Source organism: Apteryx mantelli, chromosome 7 (assembly GCF_036417845.1).
Source record: "Apteryx mantelli isolate bAptMan1 chromosome 7, bAptMan1.hap1, whole genome shotgun sequence".
NCBI classification, from domain to species: Eukaryota; Metazoa; Chordata; class Aves; order Apterygiformes; family Apterygidae; genus Apteryx; species Apteryx mantelli.
This window is the reverse complement of record NC_089984.1, coordinates 39337559-39356896: the sequence shown is the minus strand read 5'-3', so window position 1 is coordinate 39356896 and position 19338 is coordinate 39337559. Positions and strand designations below refer to the sequence as shown.

Sequence of the window (19338 nt, the reverse complement as noted above, 5' to 3'; positions counted from 1 at the left end):
TATTTATCTTGATTTCTTAGTTCAAGCTATTAAAAGTGGGAAGCTTTACTCCTAAGTCCTCAAGAAAAGTTAAAAATTTAGGACCTGATCCTTTTCACAACAGGACCTGTAAAAGTTCTGCCGATACCTTCAATGAAAACAAAAAGTATTCAATTATTAATTGTAATATTACAAGAACAACTAAAAAGAAATTTATGACTGCATGCAATGTGTGATGTTTCAGGTCTGTAAATGATCATAAATACAGACAGCATTTTGAAATGGATGAAATATGAATTCTGACAGCTTTCTAATTCTTATCTATTATTCTATTATGGTTTTTTAGAAATAATACAGAATAACTGTAACGTATTGCTATTCCTAGTAGTTACTTTGCATTCTCTTTCAAAAAGCTGAAGCATTTTCTATATTTCATTCATCAGCTCAGATTTAACACATGAGAAGTCCTGTTTCTTTGCTGCCAGCTGGCCATTTGTTAATACTAATAAAGATCTGTTGAATCCTAAGACACTCATAATCAAAAAGAAATCTTAGCTAATCTGCTTGCACCTGAAACAGTGTATCTTTTTTATTGTCATACACATAAACTAAGGATTCTGAAGAAAGTATTTATTCACTGAATTAATGAAGAGAGTGGTTCAAGGTTTAATGAAGGAAACAAGTAATAACTTCCCTATTGCAATATTTCCATTATGCAAAGTTTCCTCCTAAGAGGCATCTTTATCTGCTATAATTAAGGGTTTCATTCAGCTAGCTTTACAGACTAGATCTATTCTTTTAAAATAAAAAAAATCAGAGATTTTATACATACAGCTTGACTCAATTACTTTAGTAAGAATGGAAATGAAACAGTATTTTAAAGAAAATTCAAACCTCAATTATTTCATCAGAAAATATTTTCAGCCTCAAATATAATTACTTCAAAAGTATTTTGCTTGTATTCCAAAAGAATTCGCATGCTTTGCATGTCCAAATGTGAATGCCAGCAGTATAACAACTTTTTTTCCTTTTGAAGAAGGCAAAGGTTAAGAAAGAAACCACAATAAGTGCTGAATATAGTAAGTCTTAGATAACATTAAAAAAACCCTCCATTTCAATTGCAAAACTTAAAAGTCATTATCAACAATGGCTTACTCTTCTCAACAAGTTTGGCCTCTTTCATAAGAATTTGAAGACAGACTGATTCTAATTTTTATGAAAAGCTACTCTTCATAATACAGTGTATTTTTGATGAATTCTGAAACATATCACTGCAGCTTATTAATTTTAGTTATACGCATATTTCAATTACAGGTAACATTCAATGTTTATAAGTCTTTATTTGGGATGACAGTATATTATTGACATAATTATAAAAATTAGAAAATTACAAATTAGAAAATTTATCTTTAAAAGAGATTGACCTGATTTTGCAAATTTCCCCATTCAAATGCAATATCTTTACAATGATACTTGATAGTCAATGTATAACATGCTAATTCTGCACATTCAGAGCCCTCCTATCAAAAAGCCCGAACAGAAATCAAGCTTTGACTTGTAACTCTCCAACATTGCCTACAAACAGCTCAAACAGACACCTTTAGAAATCTGAAGATTTTCTTATTAGTGTCAAGCACCTGAATAAAACACCAGAGTTATACTTCATAGCATCAGACACCATGTAAGTATATTTAAGAGTTTAAGAACTGCCACACAGGATCAGATTTAAAGTAAATCCGGCCCATGTGATATCTGACTTGGCGGCCATTAGCAAATGCTTAAGGGAAGAGACTCATTATCAGGGCAAACAGTGTTCCTTCCTTTGGTCTACCCATCTAGCTTCTGATAAGCATCAATCTAGAGACCTCCTGAGTCCCAGAGATGTTTAAAAGCTACTGAGACACCCCACCAATCATTCACACCTCCAGTCTCCTCTTGAACCCATTTATACTTCTGCTTCCACAATTTCCTGTATCAATGACTTGAGAATTCAAATCTGAATACACAAGATTTCACTGCAAGGCTGCTTGCACTTGTTGGGCAATGCATAATTTACAAATACACAAAAATAAGAAAAGTTCACTAACATTCTCTAAGTGAGAAAAGGTTTTTGTTTTTATTTTTTTAAGGAGGTGATGAATGTTTGCAAAATAGTTTTCCAAAGGGGAGTCAGCCTAAATTTGACTGCTAAAACATGGATGTTGTGTAGTAATTCTCAAGCAAGACGCCAAGTTCTGCCTCCGGGCCATATACATTCTAGTTACAATCAGTGAGATTTTAAGTTTAAAATTAAAACTGTTGCTACCTTGAACTTGCTAGGCATCAGCAAAAAACTAAGAAGCACTGCTCTAGTCATAGTTACCTATATGGGAATGAGCCAAAGTAGCAGTAAAGGCATTCAGAATGAACCACTTTGAATGAGCAAGAAGCTTAATCACAGACGTTTTAATTATATGCCTTGAACGTGTTCTCTTCCACACTGAAGATGTATTATCATCACCTATCTTACCGCACTGGCTTATGAAAAATTCAGATTGCTCCAGTTAGAAAACAGAAAAGGTAACAGAATTAGCTATTTCATAGTTGTTCTAATTCCTCTTAGTAATAAAAAAATCAATTACATTTTTAGTAATAAAAATTAACTGCATTTCTCTGTATCCTAAAGGAACAAAAAAAGACTGATCTTCCACTCATAGCTTCTTTCAGCCAGTACACATTCTAAAATCTCCTTCTAGTTTTACCCCCTCACTTATGCTCCTAGCAGTAGCCTAACTTTTTCTTCAGTGTGCTCTGAAGCACTTCTGCTGTTTTTTTCTGTCTCTCTCAATCAAAAACCAAACTAAACTCAAAGAAAAAGAATTTACCTGCATAGTTCTTACTCATGAGTAACCATAAGTTTTCATTTTGTCACTGATTGCTATTTAGCTGTTTCATTATTTCTTTAATGCTATCGTAAATGCAGGACAGAGAATCACTTCTTTCCTCCTAATCACAGCACAGCTCTGCAAAGGTTTTTTGTTTTTTTTTTTAAAGTCACAATTACTAGCACCTAAACAACTCAGTGCTAGTTATGTTAGCACAAGTAATATGTAAAGGACAGCTGCCTGAGTGGTAAGGTTCAAAGACCTGAGTTTTATTATTTTCTGTTCTTAAACTACAGGCACTGAAAACTCTGCTGGCATTTACCTACAGTCCCAGGGTATTATCAATTACATATTAAAATAATGCTGTTTTCTGCAGGTATACTATAAATTAAAACTGATTCCAACATTTTGGAGGTAAAGTAATAATTCCCACTGGAAGGAAAACTGTTGCACTCCATAAATATTAATTAAAAAATTATCATGCATTATTCCACATTGCTTAAAGCATTCCCTTGAACTTGTCAGAATTATGTAGAAAGTCACTCAGACCATTAAAAGCTGGATTGAGAAACTAAATAAATCTTTAGAAGATTTGCTCAGATGACTGCTTTTGACTATGAGCATTAAACAAAATTCATAACCATCTTAATTCTGCTCTGAAAATACCATCTATGCAAGGACAGTTCCTGGAAAGCCAGCGTACTGTTAAAGTAGTTCAAATGTTGCAAAACCTTTGCAAAGTGAAAAGCCCACACTAACTATACTTCCAATAATACATACAATCTAAATCAAACAAAAGATAAAGAAATATTTTCAAAGTGTATTTCAGATGCATCCCAATCTTAAGAAAACATTTTCAACCCTATCTGCAAAATGTTAGTAGTGATTTTAAAAAATATTTTTAATCATATCTGTACAGTGTTAGCAGTGGCGTTAATTTTGAATGCTATAGTCACATGAATGAAAAATAAAGCAGGATTCAGTATCCCCTTGGGCTGCATAAGAGAACACAAAAAGAGAAAACATCTTGTAAGTAGTTAATTGTATGAAACAAGGGTATGAAACAAGGGTAAAACTCAAATGCATTTCAACAGAAAGGGAAATTCTGTTCTTACAATACCTATCAATCAACCCACAAATGCAACTGCACTTACATGATTTAGGTGGTAGATTCAAAGTATATTTAGATAATGAACTCTCTTAAAGCTATCTATGCTGAGACATCCATATTTTTCTTCTGTTTTTGAGAATAAAAGTAAAATGAGGATCTAAACCTGAACAAGGCTTCATGACACAACTCTAATATGAATCTGTTCTACTACTACTACTAAAAATATTTTATTTCCTATGCTCAAATCAGTCCAGAAATATGTATCCAGCAAGCATCATCTTTGGTATCTTTGCCATATAGTTAATGCCATTGTGTACACACTTAAAAACACACAGTATAAGAGCTTTAAAACTTACTGTGCTCCATATTTAGGACGGTTAAATGTTGAGTCATGTTTTGGGTCTATAAAATCTTTTAAAGAGAAAATTATGTTGAATTCAGCTAGGGCTAGAAGTGTCTCAAGTTTCAGCCTCACATGAGGACAGGAAACACACTGGTGTACAAAACAGAATTATGCAAAAGGGTAAAATGTGCAAGTAATGATTCTTATATAAATAAGACACTGTAATAAAGTTTATTGTATTAAAAAGACTTCTTTGTACTATAATATTCTAAAGAAACTAAAAACAGCCACAGATGATACACATCTTAGATCAGCTGCACAAACACAATTCAAATGTAATTTTCACTCTAGTTTTGATAGTGAGTTACTGCTTACATACAGTCAATATATTACTCGTTACGGCATACTACTCAACAGGCAATTTTCTTGAGTGTCATTACCAATGAAACAAGACACCCACGTTGCTTGTTGCTTGTACATTAAATGTTTTAATTTTCATTTCCCAAAAGGATTATAGTATGAATTAAAATCTTACTTGACTTCACAGGAATGGATGCTTATCTCTTTGTGTAAGAGTCCACTTGTAAGATGAAACACCAAGACAGAGCCATTACTTGTACCTACAAAAAGCGATTTAAAAAAATATACAGACCAGCTTTATTCTTCCCTTTCATACTTGAGTGAAAATGCAAGATTTACAGCTATTTCTCTTTTTTCATCTTTAACTACTATATATTATGCAATTTTAGAAAAGATATTTTGATTTCTACAGTTTAATTACAAATTAAACGCTCCGAGGTTCTCTGCAGCTGGCCAAATTAGTTTGGGTCAAGACATTTTCCTGAACCTATTTGCGGGGCCCACAGAAAATCTGTTGATTCTTCTTGCATTTTCACCACATACCCAATCACAGGAGAAAGGACTGTTTTTATTTTGATTACTCAAGGAAGACTATTAACCATTTTCATCAGTAATCCCAGGGGAGAATCATGAGTAAATTTTACCAGATCATTAAAGCAATTCTATTTTCTCATCCCTGAGATAATGACCTCTTTCAAATTACAAATCAATAAACTAGTAGCTGCTAGCTACAATTAGATCAAAAACTTTGGGGAATACTGAATTATAATTTTCTAATAGACACTGGGAAGACTTATGGTCTTTCTTTACACCCATATCAACTTTATTAAATATGACAATGGAACCCCAAAGAGCCATTCAGGTACCTCAAGCGCAGAATGCTGCAGACTTTGCTGTAAATGTTCTCTGTACCTGCTATTAGCTTCTTAATCTTATATTTTACTTGTTATAACAGCAACAGCTGAAACTTCTATAGCATTGAAAGTTATGTTTTAGTAGCATCATATCAAGTAATGGCAGCTTGCCTACATTTTAGAGCACAACTACTGATGGTACACTGGGCTGAGTGATAACAGAAGTATTATGAGAACTGCACATGTACATACATGCATTAGTATGACATACTCATTACTGGAGTGACATGCTCATGAGGAGCTTATGAGCTCCTGTGTAACATTTACTTTTATCTCCCTCCCTCCAAAAACCTACGCCACATCCAGAAGATTCTATAGCACAGGGAACCTTAAGACTAACAAACAACCTGCAAGTTCTGACAGGCACAGTTTCTGGAGACATGGTTAGAAGCGAAGTATTGGGAATAAAACTGCAGCATGCAGTGTTGTAACCTAGAAGACAGCCCAGGATCAACTGATATTTTAGATATGCTTGATCATGTTTGAACAACCAGCATCAGGAGATGTGATTCTACAATCTATTACAAATCTTAATTTACAGAGTCTGTGTGTCTACTGTTCCAGTCTTCTAACTGACTGCACAGATAGACACCAATCAGTATGGATAGGTAATGAAATCCCTGATGTGGTTTCAAAGAGCTTGCCAGAATGATAATATTATCTAAAAATGTAAATAGGGACAGCTCAGCCTTTAAAAAATCAGGTGTTCAATGACAACTACTGCAGTATCTAGATGAGTTTTACTACATTTGTGATGAGACAAAATAGCTTCATTTAGGAAAAAATCACACACTTAAAGTATATTTTTAGGTACTTAGATCAAATATATAGTCTCTATTTCATTTACTTATTCTAGGAAAGAAAAGCTGCAGAATTGCATATTTATTGATGTCTAGAATGAAGAGAGAGCAGCATGGCAAATGAGAAGCATATCAACAGATCAAAATTATAGCAAATGATGGGATAAACACAAAGTAGCTAGTATAATGCAATTTTTCAGGCCACATTTCAGGCCATGAGCTCAAGGCAGGAAAAAAAAGAATCCAAAGAATATCTGAGATGCAAACTAACACAAGGGTCACTATTTGGGATTAGTTATACAAGATCAAAAAATAAAAATTTATTTTGTTTTAGTAACTGTGGTTGTATTTAACCTGGAATATATAACTTCCAGAGCAATCAATAAACTATTCAAGATACTTACCAACAGCAAGGAGTGGCTCATATTGTTTAATGTTTTTTGTTGTAAGAGGTGGGCACATACGGATAGCAAACGGAGGCAAAGGAAGTCCTGAAAGAAGTCCAGTCAGCAGAAATTTGAGGTGCACTTCTTGTAGAAAAGAATTTTTTGACTGTTCTTCTCCAGCAGCTGTGCCTTGCCCTGCTTTAAAAATTAAAGCTCCTGTTAGTATTACATTTTAATCTCAGAGTTCATAGAAAGTTATCAGACACAAGAAGTTAAAAAATAAGAATTACGAATAACCTAACATATAAAGTAGCAATGTTCAATTAAAGAGGCATTCCTTCCTGTTGTACTATATATGATGAAACTCTTTGGAACACTGCACTTCAGCTAGTGATTTCTCCAGTATTAACTTCCATTTCTAAAGCTAAAAAGGCAAAAAAACATGTGCAAAACAATAAACTACAATTGTTTCAGTATTATTCCAGCATCCAAGGGTAGTTTCTATTTGTTTCCTCTCCTCCTTTTTTTTCTCTAAGTTACAAACATTTTAAAATTATTAGAACAATTCAAAGACTTATGCAGATATAACTCCAAGCAGTAAAATTGAGCAGTCCACTGCTAGAAATTAAGAGTGAAATTTGCTCAGCTGACACACTAAAGATGTGCAAAAATAAAGATATAATCTCACTACTGTATGCCTTCTGCAGTCAGTTGTACCAGTTCAAGTGATATATGGCACAAATTAACAATATCTATGATGTAAATGACTACAGAAACTGCAGATAAGAGAAAAATCATTTTATCTTTAAACAGTGGAGATTAAGTGTGAGATAACATCCCATGTTGGTAAGAGATGTCTGCAATACAGACAACTTTTACCAACAGCAAATCCAAATCTGTACCTTGGCACCTCTGAGGAGCACTAGACACTTTTCCAATAAAAATCAATTTCAGTACATAAAGATAATTATCTGTATGGAACTTCTTTATGGAACATTTCTCAGTACTGATGTGTTAGTTGCTATCTAGCTTTCACAAATGCCTGGGATATATCAGTTAAATTATCTTCATCCATTTAAGATTATTTTGAAAAAATGAAGGAATGGGATTTTTGGCCAAATTGCAATTTAAATTACATTTTTCTCTTAGAGTACATGAACTCTGAACAATAGTCCTCAATAAAAAAAGCCTTAAAGTTTAATCAGTAATTTCTTTAGCAAGCAGGAATAGTTTTCTTTTATTTTGTAATTGTTACTAAAATTACACAAAAAATAAATCTAACATATGTAGTTCTCAAGTAAGTTAAGAGGTGCAATGATTCAGAAATCCTATAAATTAGTATCCATAATATTAGTGTAAGAAATTCTTACCTATCATGTTGTCTAAAGAAAGGTCTGGAAGTTTATTTTGGAATGCTCCTATAGGAATCCCACAGAATGAAACTGGGGAATACAAAGGTGACGCACTTGAACTGCTGTAAAAGAAAGAAAATGAGTTCCTAATGCAAATTGCCTCAGGTCCTCAATTTTGGGATTTCCCCATGTTGTTCTTTCAGCATTCCCACCACTTATTACTTGCAAAATCATTTTGAAATGATTACTTCCTACATCAGCTTCCGTGAACAACTCTACCATGAGAAAACATACACAATTCAGAACTATTTTCATATTACTTGCATGGATTTTTGCCAGTAACTTTTATTATACATGGAAAAACAGATATATGTGTCTCTTGTTCGGAAGTGCACCCAAGCATTGAAAGGAGCCTTTTAAATACATTGTTTATTAATATCTACAGCTACATTAATGAATACACCTAATGAGCAATCAGAAATGTTTAGACATTTAAGAACACAGATTCCAGAAGTTCTGCTCAGAGAGTACTTCCTATACAGGATCCAGATAATGAAGCCCAACACTGAAGCCATGTCTTTCACATAAGCAGATGAAACACGATTGCCTTTGTGTATACAAAGGTACAACAGAAACTTACCGTACTACCTGTGTTTATACTCTTGTCAGGTATCTATGCATCAGTTTTGGGGGTATTTTTTCCTAGGAACTGCAACTGGGGTTCCAATGTAATCTCCAGCTGAAAGGGATTCAAACAGCCCCTGCAGTCTTGACAATAATCTTACTGGACTGAGGACAGTCCTATGTGATCACCAAAGACCATGGATTGCACCCAGGTGTATGCAAAAATTCAGTTTAAGGCACACAGAAAGCCCTTCTCCTTAAATTCCCACTTTAAGAGTCTCTGTGTTCAAATTTTAAGCAAGATCGGATCAAATCCAGCAAAAGCAAGAGCCAAAGGAAGACTCCTAAAAATCCCTTAAAAATTCTGTGCCAGCTAGAAATACTCTTTTCTTTTCAGTACAACTCAACCATATTTGGGAACCTTCTAGGCCCAGTAGTTCTTATATTATTCCATTATTCCTAGTTATATAATCATGACAAAAATCACTGTTTTAGAAATGTACTTAAAGAATCCAAGGAATAAAACCCAGAAACATATGGATCATAAAGAGCACTCTTGGATACGCATCACAAAGAATCCAGCTAATAGTACTTTTGGGAACACCAACAATAAAAATGTTAAATCACTGATGAGCAACAAAAGGAGCTACGCTGAAAATCTGGTATTTCTGGCATTTAAAAGTGTATCAAGAATTTTCTCTCTCTTTTATGCCGGTAAGCAATTTATTTTATTCCATAGTCAAAGGCTTATTGCAGTCAAATGACACTGAATGTTCAAAGAACTATACTATTTCACATAGCATTTTTAGAAACTGCTCAAAATCTAAACCACTAAATGCTCTGGATATAAGATATGTTAATTGTTTACACCACCATATTCCAACCACCTGCTGTGCAGCCTCATCTTGCTCTGTATTGACCTCATGGGAAGCTAGCAGAGTATCTTTTCCCTACTAAAAATCTAGTAATTTCCAGACTAATTTTGTAGGCTGCTTTTTGTGTGATTGAAACTGATGGAAAATTATATAGCCCAAAGAACGCCAAATAAGAAGAAAATGTTCCCTCTGAATATTCCTCTATCTTTTGTTTCCTTATGCCATCCACTTAGGAAGAAATTATTTTTAAAGGGGGAAGAATAAATACTAATCTTTTTGGATGATATATTTCATCTTCCTTTCATACATATGTATAGCACATGCCACACTATCATACACACAAACACAACAAACATTGTTACTTTTAGAATATAATTCAACAATAAGTGCCTCTGCTAAATGTAGCTGATGAAAGCTTTGATGAGAAAAAGAAATCCCATTACCTGTTCCGCAAATTTCTGCCAGAAATATTGGATTTTAACTCCCAGATCATTACCCTGCCATCACTGACGATGAGAGCTGCAGAATTCTCATTCACTGGGCAACACACCATACTGAATGGACGAACTGTTTTTGTTACTCTAATTGCATCACACTGACTTCTTAAATCATAAATCAGCTCCTGAACTGGGTCGGGATCTGCAACATCAATGTGCCACATGAGACAAGCAATTAGAACAGAAAACATACAAGGAGATGGATCCTCAGAGGTAAATGGTTACAGTGACTGAGTTCTTTGGTTGAAATCCACATTTCCTGTGAACTATTTGGGGGAGGGAAAAAAAAAAGAAAAAAAAAATCAGAGACTAGATACTGCTGATTTTGCTGTATTCAGTGCATGGCTCTGAAGAGTTCTCCAAAGTGCAACTCTGTCTTTAAAGTGGCTCATTCCACTTGGATCATGCAAAATCAAAAAAGGTACTGTTTTACATCTGGACAGAAACTGCATCTTCTCTCCACAATCCAAAATTCATTTGACTTGCTGGTAAAAACTGGAAGCAAGTAATGCTGTAGCTCATTAAAAATTGCCAAATTACCAACCTCATTAAAAAAATGTAATTAAAAAAAAATCATTTAATCTCGCAATGGATTTGACATTTACAAAATTATTTTTAGTCATATTTTATTGACCCCTTCACTATACATTTACAGAACTATTTTTTTAGATGTCTTTTACTATCCCCTTAACTATATATATTTAGAAGTCACTCTTAGTAATATTCTGTAAAAAAGATAAAAGCCTTAATAGTTTAGAACTTAATGTAGATTTAAGTCAATGGAAAGTAGTTCCAAAATCAATTCTTCAGACCAAATGACTTCCAAAAACCTTTGTGGTTGTCAGTAAAATACATTTTTCCCTAAAGATGAAAGAACAAATTAATCACCTTTTATCTAACATTTTCTTGTATATCTGATTGTTAAGCCATTTCACAATTAAAATAGTATCTTCAGTAATGGAAAGATTTTCAGGTTATTCATGTCTTACTTTGTATTACATATCAGGGAACCCAAAAACAATTTTGGGAAAATGCAGTATACATTCAATGAATTTACTTAAGTGAAAAAAAACACTTGAAAAGCTGTAATTCACCATACTGAACAAGGCATGATGGTTGATGCCTTCAAACCTGAAGCAACAGGTCTGAATACTGGTGCTAAATAACTGAAATGCCTCAAAGTTCATTTCTGGCCATTTGTTGACACCAAACTTACCTGGTTCTTCATTTGGAGTTCCCGTTATACAGCAGTTAGATCTGCGAACTCTTAAAGTTATACAGCCATTTTCATGTAGGCAAAATAACCCATCACGCTGAAAGCAAGGAATTACCTACATAAACAGATATATTTGGTTAACAAAATTATATCCTTTGCAAAGTACACCTGTAAATGAACATGATGCATACGCAACAATCATTAAGAACTTTACCAGTAAGGCACTATTCTGATGAATTAGCTTAGCCGCATTACTGGTGACTAAGGCAAACTTAACAAAAATTGATGTAAAAAAAATCAGTGCCAGAAAAAGTAAAAAAAAAAAAAAAAACCAACCAAACAACAAAAAAGCCAGGCAACAGCTCCATATCACCTATTCTTAATAATGAGAAATTCAGTTAGATTTTTTAATCTCATGTTTTTAAAGGAAATTTTCTTAATCTTATTCCTAAAACTAATCAAGTAGTAAAATGCACAATGGTATATTGTGGAAAAAAGCACAGCTCTTTGTAACTTTGGAGACTACACTTTATTGCTCCAAATACACCCATTCGTGAAAAATCCAAGAATTTAGTGAATTTGGCACAACAGTTTTTTAAATGAACCTGAAGACTTCTATAATCAGCTCATAAAGTCACTAGCACATATGGGAATTATGAACCTCATTATGTAAACAAGATTTGAGAATCTTTTCTTCAAAAGATAACCAGTATATTTGAAATCTATATGAAGAATCAACAGATGATGCTAATGATACTAGCACAGATAGATGGCTTTGAGGAATTCAGGATTTTTTTTTTTTTAACATCCACTTTCTCATAAATATACTTCAGTTATAATTTTTTAAACTTTCCTTTTTGATGTGAGAATTCATGATTCCAAGACAATAAAGATGCTTCAGTAACACATCAGACTAGACTTAGCTACTTGATCAAGCAAAGGTACAGGCTCAGAGAACTAGTATCAACTGTATACAAAAATCTTAACTGCCAGAAAGTGAAATGTCCTCCACAGCACTGTTTCCACACTGGTAACTTTTTTAACACCACAAAATGAGATGGATTTGCTGCAGACATCAGAAAACTAAATGAAACAGTGGCTCAGAGGCCATTTTCCCCGCCTAGCGAGTTTACTACTTTTCTTACTCATCTCACCAATCAAAACACAACTATCAGTGAGTCATGAACTTACAGCTGATCTTGACAGTCTATTACAATGATAGAAACTAGTCAAATTTTTATTACCTGTAGGAAAGGCACACCCGTTCTTTCAATTGCAATCACACCCACCGTCTGATTCACTTCCAAATCAAGAATCAAAATTTCTCTGGGATAGAGTAACAACATGTAATTTCTTTTGGAAGGCAAGTATGACAATTGAAGACAATCGTTGAGTGTAACAGATTCAGCACTGTAATATATCAGAGATAAATTTTAAGTAGCCCCAAAATGAAGAACACCTTTAAACAGTTTCTGTATTAACAAATACTTTGAGTTCAAAATAAAATTAACAGGATTAATTTTGCTGCAATATTGCTTATTTTGATTGCTAGTTAACTGCAGAAATCCATTTAATTGCTACAGTACTGCAAAGCAACACTGATCTTCAAAATACACTGTTAACTTTTGTTTAAAAGAGATTATAGAGTAATTTTTAAAATAATATGTGATTCAAATGAAACAAGTATAATTCTTACACATCTCAAATACTGAGCAATTCAGTTATGAACAGTACTAGCTACCATGGCATTTACTGTTATTCATGGGAAATTGCCCTTACACATACTGCTTATTTCAATTTTTATATTATTATACATATTACTTTATTTTGAAATGAACTGAACTAGCCTATAATACCAGTCTTCCAAATCAGAGAAAGTAATAAAGAACAGGAATGTTATACAGGAATGGTGACTGTAACACTATTAAGTCAGACACAATGTAATTTTAACAGGCAAGAGGCTGCAAAGTAAAGACGTTCGTTAGGCACATGTAATCCAGTGAACTGTAAGTCACACTGAAGCAAATCATCCTGACACTGTGCTCAGTTTTGAAGCATCCCTTTTGAAGCGTTTTGTTTGTTTTTAATCTCCTCATTCCACCACACACTAAATCCCCCCCTTATAAGCTTCTAATATCTTGCTTCTGTTTCACAAGTACAAGTCAACTTATGTTTGCAGTCACTTTCCTAACAATCTCCTGTTCCTCCTTCTTCAAAATAACGTAAAGTCAGACAAATCACTGCTGCTACAATTTTTCCTCCCTTTTTCCCATTCTAGTTTTTGTGTTGTTCTGGAGGGAAAAGGAGGGAGAAAGAGAGATTACTATCACACCCTTAGCAACATTCATATACAATTTAAAATGCAATCAGAAGAATGCAGAAAAATGCATTGTTGACTTGCTTGCACTTGTTGGTTTGCTGTTATTCCTGAATATACAGAATGTTGCAGCAGCATATGTACTATCTCAATGTTTGGAAATCAGGTGTTCTGTCTGATGTTAGTACAAGTCAGGCATAATAAAACACAAAAAGATAAGATCATGCCCTTTAACTTAATATAAAAATCACAATTTCTTAAATGACTACAGAGTGACACATCATCAAGTCTTCTGCTGTTTGCAATTTAAACAACTTATTAAAATGGAGCATAAATTTCAAATACACATTAAAGTTTGTTGTTAAGTGCTGACTGACAATACAGTCTGATTATTTTGTTCTCACAGTCACTGATTTGAGAAATACTTTTAGTACATAAATGGAAAGTGCAAAAGGAAAAAAAGAATTATACCAGAAAAAAAAAGGTCTAGCTAATTTCTAAAAAGCTTTCAAACTTGTAACAAATTTATTTTTGAAAAGTCATAAAATACACAAACACAGTACGTATGTTTAAATTCTAATTTTATTTATATTATATTAAATTTTAAAAGCCTATTATTGCAATATCACACACAACATCAGGGTGACAGAACTTTTCTCAGGTACCACTACTAATTTTCAGTTCTCTGACTATATCCCTTCTCATTTCACAATTGAAACAAATTCTTTTAGCCCCTTTTCATTCCCACTCCCCTGGTCAAAAAAGGTGTTTCTGAACTTACATCTGCACAAAACTGTTAGCTAAGGGAGAACATTATGCCACCCACTTATACAAAACATGCTGGGATGATACAGCCGTTTTTACAAACAGAACTGGAAGAACAACTGTCAATATTATACCCTTATATAATGCCCTTGCTCGTCCTAAAGCTTAACATTTGAACTTGAAACCAAACAGGGAGAAAGAACATCTTCTCCATCTCTTTCTTCTTTTTCTCGTATCATTGTGGCTCCACTAACTTGGACTAGGCTGCAACAATGATCAGAAGGCAAAATAAACACTATTCAGCATGGTTAGAATCTAAGAGAGGAACAGGCAGTCTTTCATTCCTCAAGATGAAAAACATATTTTATGAACAGTACCTTTCTTCTAAATATATTACTTCACTTTAAATGAGTCGTAGTCCAATTACTATCAGAAACAAGGATGATGCGCAATTTGGTAAGTTTTCTCATCCAAACCAGACAAAAGCTTCAGTTTTAAAGGTATGCTCCATTTCAAAGGTTTCTGATAACAAAACAAAACTAAAAGATATTCAAAATAGGGAAAGTAATCATATACAACAGGTACCTTCTGACCAAGTTTTGTAAGAAACGCTGCAAAAAAAGCAGGCATCTGTGGTTCTTGGGTTGAGCTGATATTTGACATAATACAAATTATGCACTTGTAAATTCTCAATTATATTCACTTAGCTCAGATGTTGAAACAAAATATAGTCAATAAAGAAAAAAGATATTTCAAAAACGGCAATTTGGATCTGTGTGAAGTACTGATTTCTAGACAGTACTGTTCATTTGCCTATTTTAAAAATTTAAACACAGGACTAAATATCAAATAACCTGAAATATGAAAGACAAACTGGTTTATTCACAGCATTCAATGTCAAACAAATGGAGATTTTGTTAGTTGTGTTGTACCTTTCCTTTTCAGTTTCATTGCCTTGAGAATTCAACTTCTTACTGCACTTGCATAGTGCCCCTAAGTCTGAAAGGTGTCCATAGTTGTAGCCTACAAGATTTCCTACTTTTTAGTGTTTATAGGTGGAGTTCTGACTACAAGCATGGGTTCCCTCTATTCTCCCCCATAAATGCCCTGTATCACCATTTTCCATTTCCCTTAATCTTAGACCCACAACCTCCCAAACCCTGTCTTTGTAAGAATCTCTAGGCTTTCCATTTCCTTCTCACTCATGGAAGATCATCTTATGCTTTACCAGGGTTCCCATCCATGAGCATATATCCAGCTTCTTCCTATGCTAAGCTTTCAGTACCCCTACACACACTTGTTTTCATTTCAATTGTCCATATCGTAACTGCCTCTCTTAATTAAGTCAACAGCCACTTAACTTTAAGATCTGCTATTTATAAACCATTGGTATTTGCTTTTGACCATTTTTTCCTCTCTTGATTTTCACTAAAAGTCAACAGAAGTCTGCCCATGGATGCCAAGAGCATTCCCGGAAACTCTGGAATTAACTGGATGCAGTTTTTGAAAATTATCAAGATTAAAGACAAATAGCCAAATAACAGCAGCACCATTAGCAATCTGCAGTTTCAGCCAATGAGAGTAAAAACTGGCTTTTCAATCAGAAGGTGTGCAGTAATTCAGTGATGTCAAAGAAGAACAAAATCCAATTCCTTCATTAAAGGCTGTATTGGCTTTACAGGGTAATGAGAGATTTTGCAAACAAAAGTATATTTGTCTATATTATAAATAGATACGATTAAAAAAATCACAGGGTAGATCTGTTGAATGCACAAAGAGCACTTTAAAATTCAAGGTGCATTTAAAAACAGATTCTCTCTTGCTTGGCAACTAAAATGAGGAACCATTTTTTGAAATGGAAATCAACTGAACCTTAATTAAGAAACCAAAGTTAAAGAAAGATAATGTATCAGGAACTTATTAAAAAACAAAAACTGACTTTCTTCACATGTCCTCAAGATGGTCTTTAGTTTCAATGCCATAAAGATGAAGAATAGGATCAAATATATATAATAACAACTTCTTTATTCTCTGTCTCCTACCCCAATGTGATCTTTTACAAATTATCTCATAATATTTAATCTAATAATATCTACAGAATACATAGGTATAAAAAAAAAAACTGAGAAGAAATATTTGTAACCTACCTTGGTTTTTCATTACTAATCAAAATTTTTACTTTATCAAGGGCTTTTTTGGCCCCTGTAGCAGCAGCCAGCTTGTTGTGAGAAGGACTGGAATGGGGACTGGAGATGTAGACCTTCTTCCCTGAGCTGGCAGGAGCTTTGGAAGGAGAGAAGTCGGAGATGAACACTATTCCCTCACTGGTGAGCACTGTACCAAGAAAAACAGTTTTTATTATAGCAAAATGTAATCTGCAATCTTATCATGGTGTTTTATTTTAATGCAATTTCAGTGGGGAGAAATGATAACGGCTTTAATAATAGTCTACTAGACAGAAAACTCGTAATTCTAGCTAACAGGCACCTTCTACTGAAAGCGTAGCAGATGGTCTATTACAATTCATTAAAATCCACAAAACTCCATTTTTCAAAATTAAGTCTATACTAAAAAAATACTGTGAAATTACTGGCAGAAACCTTTTGTTTGTCCTTTCATATTTGTTCCGTACAGTGAATCTCTGTCATCAGTTATTCTTCATTAAGCTTCACAGTGCAAAAAGAAAGCAGGGTTACTGACACTGGCTATATCACCATTTCTGTTCTCACACAGAGCACTGCCCAGAGAATCATTAAAATCATTAACTCACATTACTTATGTGACAGCATAAAGATTCAGTTAAGCTGTAAAGAGATAGCTAAGATTTTTCTACATGTTTATGAACAAAAAGTCTTTTCCAGTTTGAATGGCATAGCATATAAAAAGACAAATATAAAGCCTCGATTCTGCACCTTATCTCATTACAGATCAGGAGTGATTAAGCTAAATTAAAGAATAAAATGGTCATTCTCATTATTTCTCCTTGTTTCCGCTAAAATGTGAATAAATATGCACTGCATCTCCCTCGGCATCTGAATTGCTTCTGAAACTGATGGTAACACTGCATTCCTTAAAAAAAAAAAAAAAAACCTTTACGTTGAAGATGCTACTCATTCTTGGTCTACTTTTATCTAACTGGATTTTTTTTCTCAGCATCCAAGCCTTCTCTAGCTGGTTATGGCAGTTTAACAGGGCTTTCTGCACTTGGCTTCCTCCAGCTTGCTCTTCACATGCTTTCCACCTTTACAAAAATCTCAAACATTTCTTCTCAGACCTCTGACTTGTCTTCCCTACCAATGTTCACTTTTCCCCTCACACAACAGCATCTTTCAATTCAATGTGAATGAAAGACTCCCCTGTCTTTGCCATGAGAATTCTTCCTGGCATTAATGACATTATTATCTCTAATCCATCACTTTAATCTCAATAACTCTCATGTAACTAACACATTTTTCCTGGTCACACATATTCAGGTCACACCAAGCTCTTGCAAACTCTCTGGCTATATTTCTTAGAGTGGGTCTATTTTTTCTCCCCTTAAAGTTCAACTCCAGCTTGAACTAATGGTACTGACGTAAGTATCCACAATTCTTGATAACATCAAACACATTTTTTTTATTTCTGCCAGTGCAAATTAGCCTACTGTACTAAAATTGTCCTTTCTTACTATTTTATAAACTTACAAGCTAAGTGTGATGGATCAAAGGGGTCAAATGAAAAAGACAGAATATTTTCTGCATAACTTTTCTTCCAAAGTTTGGTGCCTGTATCTGCATTCCACAATACAATATAGTTAGGTGGATGAACTGCAAGTAGTAGATCTCTAGAAGCATCTTGATTCCACAACCACTGCATGTCTGTCAAGACAAAGAATGAAAAACAGTCAACTTTGAAATTAATTTTCAAAAAAAATTTGATCTATTTTAAAATTATTATTCTTCTGTAACACCGTGTCTTTAAAAAAAGAAACACTGACTTATGAACATCATGTTTCCATTTCTTGATTCCATAAAATAAATTCCTTTTGCTCCCTGAATTTACATTTGTAACAAGTAACAATGCAGTGGATTATTGATGTCCACACACATGCACACAACCCACATCTCAGCTGAAGGATTCAATTCTTTTCAGCCACGAAATTTCTATATGAAACAACACACTAGTATGCAGAACCATCACAGAATCACAATGAACAGAAGCATACCACCTCCCAAATTAATATTTAAAAACTAAAATGGTGCCAGCATTAGACATGGAAGAAAATGTATTTTCTATTTCAAATAATTTTAACAAAGAGTCCTGAATTCAAAAGTAAAATGAAAGTGACTGTACTACACTCAAGAATACAAGTACAACGCTTAAGTGATATGGTTAGTCTGAAGAGGCAAGCTTGCCGACCATCACTTCTTGAAATCACTTAACAAATACTTCAGATAAACAGCTATATAAGGCTGTTTTCTACCTTAGCTACATCAGCCAGAAAAAACAGAGGTAGCTACACTGGTAAAACTGTATTGAAACATGTAAATCCTTTTTCATTTGGAGATCATCAAGTATGCTACCCCATACTAAGAAGTATTGCTTCACCTTAGCACATCTATACCTATATTAGACACATTCTGGTTTTAGACTATATGTATAACGTTTTAGTATTTCGAAATACTTATGTATATAGCCTGACAGTATACATGGTTAACCAAAAGAAAGGTGTAATCAGAGAGGGGTACTCAGATGCCCTCTGAAAATTTCTGTTTTTCTCTCTTCCCATACCCTTTTTGTAATTTCCATTTAGATTTACTTGCCAGATGAGAATAAATCTCTATTGCTTGAACGCCCTGGACAATGTGTTCTAACCAGGACAAGTAAAAATAAAACAGGGAGAGGAGAGGGAAGAAAGGAAGGAATGGCTTTCAAACTAAAATAAAAGCTGCAAAC

General features: G+C 33.9%; 1 protein-coding gene across 2 annotated transcripts in view; it reads right to left on the bottom strand.

The window, feature by feature from the left end:
• WDR11 (WD repeat domain 11) overlaps positions 1-19338 on the bottom strand; it is a 55031-nt gene that overhangs the window by 25887 nt on the left and 9806 nt on the right. The window contains exons 4-11 of one of the 2 annotated variants that reach the window (XM_067300324.1): positions 18087-18260; positions 16551-16737; positions 12566-12731; positions 11322-11436; positions 10052-10247; positions 8128-8231; positions 6776-6955; positions 4833-4917 (exon numbers count right to left, since the gene is read on the bottom strand). In XM_067300324.1, the coding sequence (XP_067156425.1) occupies positions 4833-4917; positions 6776-6955; positions 8128-8231; positions 10052-10247; positions 11322-11436; positions 12566-12731; positions 16551-16737; positions 18087-18260 (1207 nt within the window). The remainder of the gene's footprint in view (positions 1-4832; positions 4918-6775; positions 6956-8127; positions 8232-10051; positions 10248-11321; positions 11437-12565; positions 12732-16550; positions 16738-18086; positions 18261-19338) is intronic. The other variant, XM_067300325.1, reaches the window with a different exon arrangement.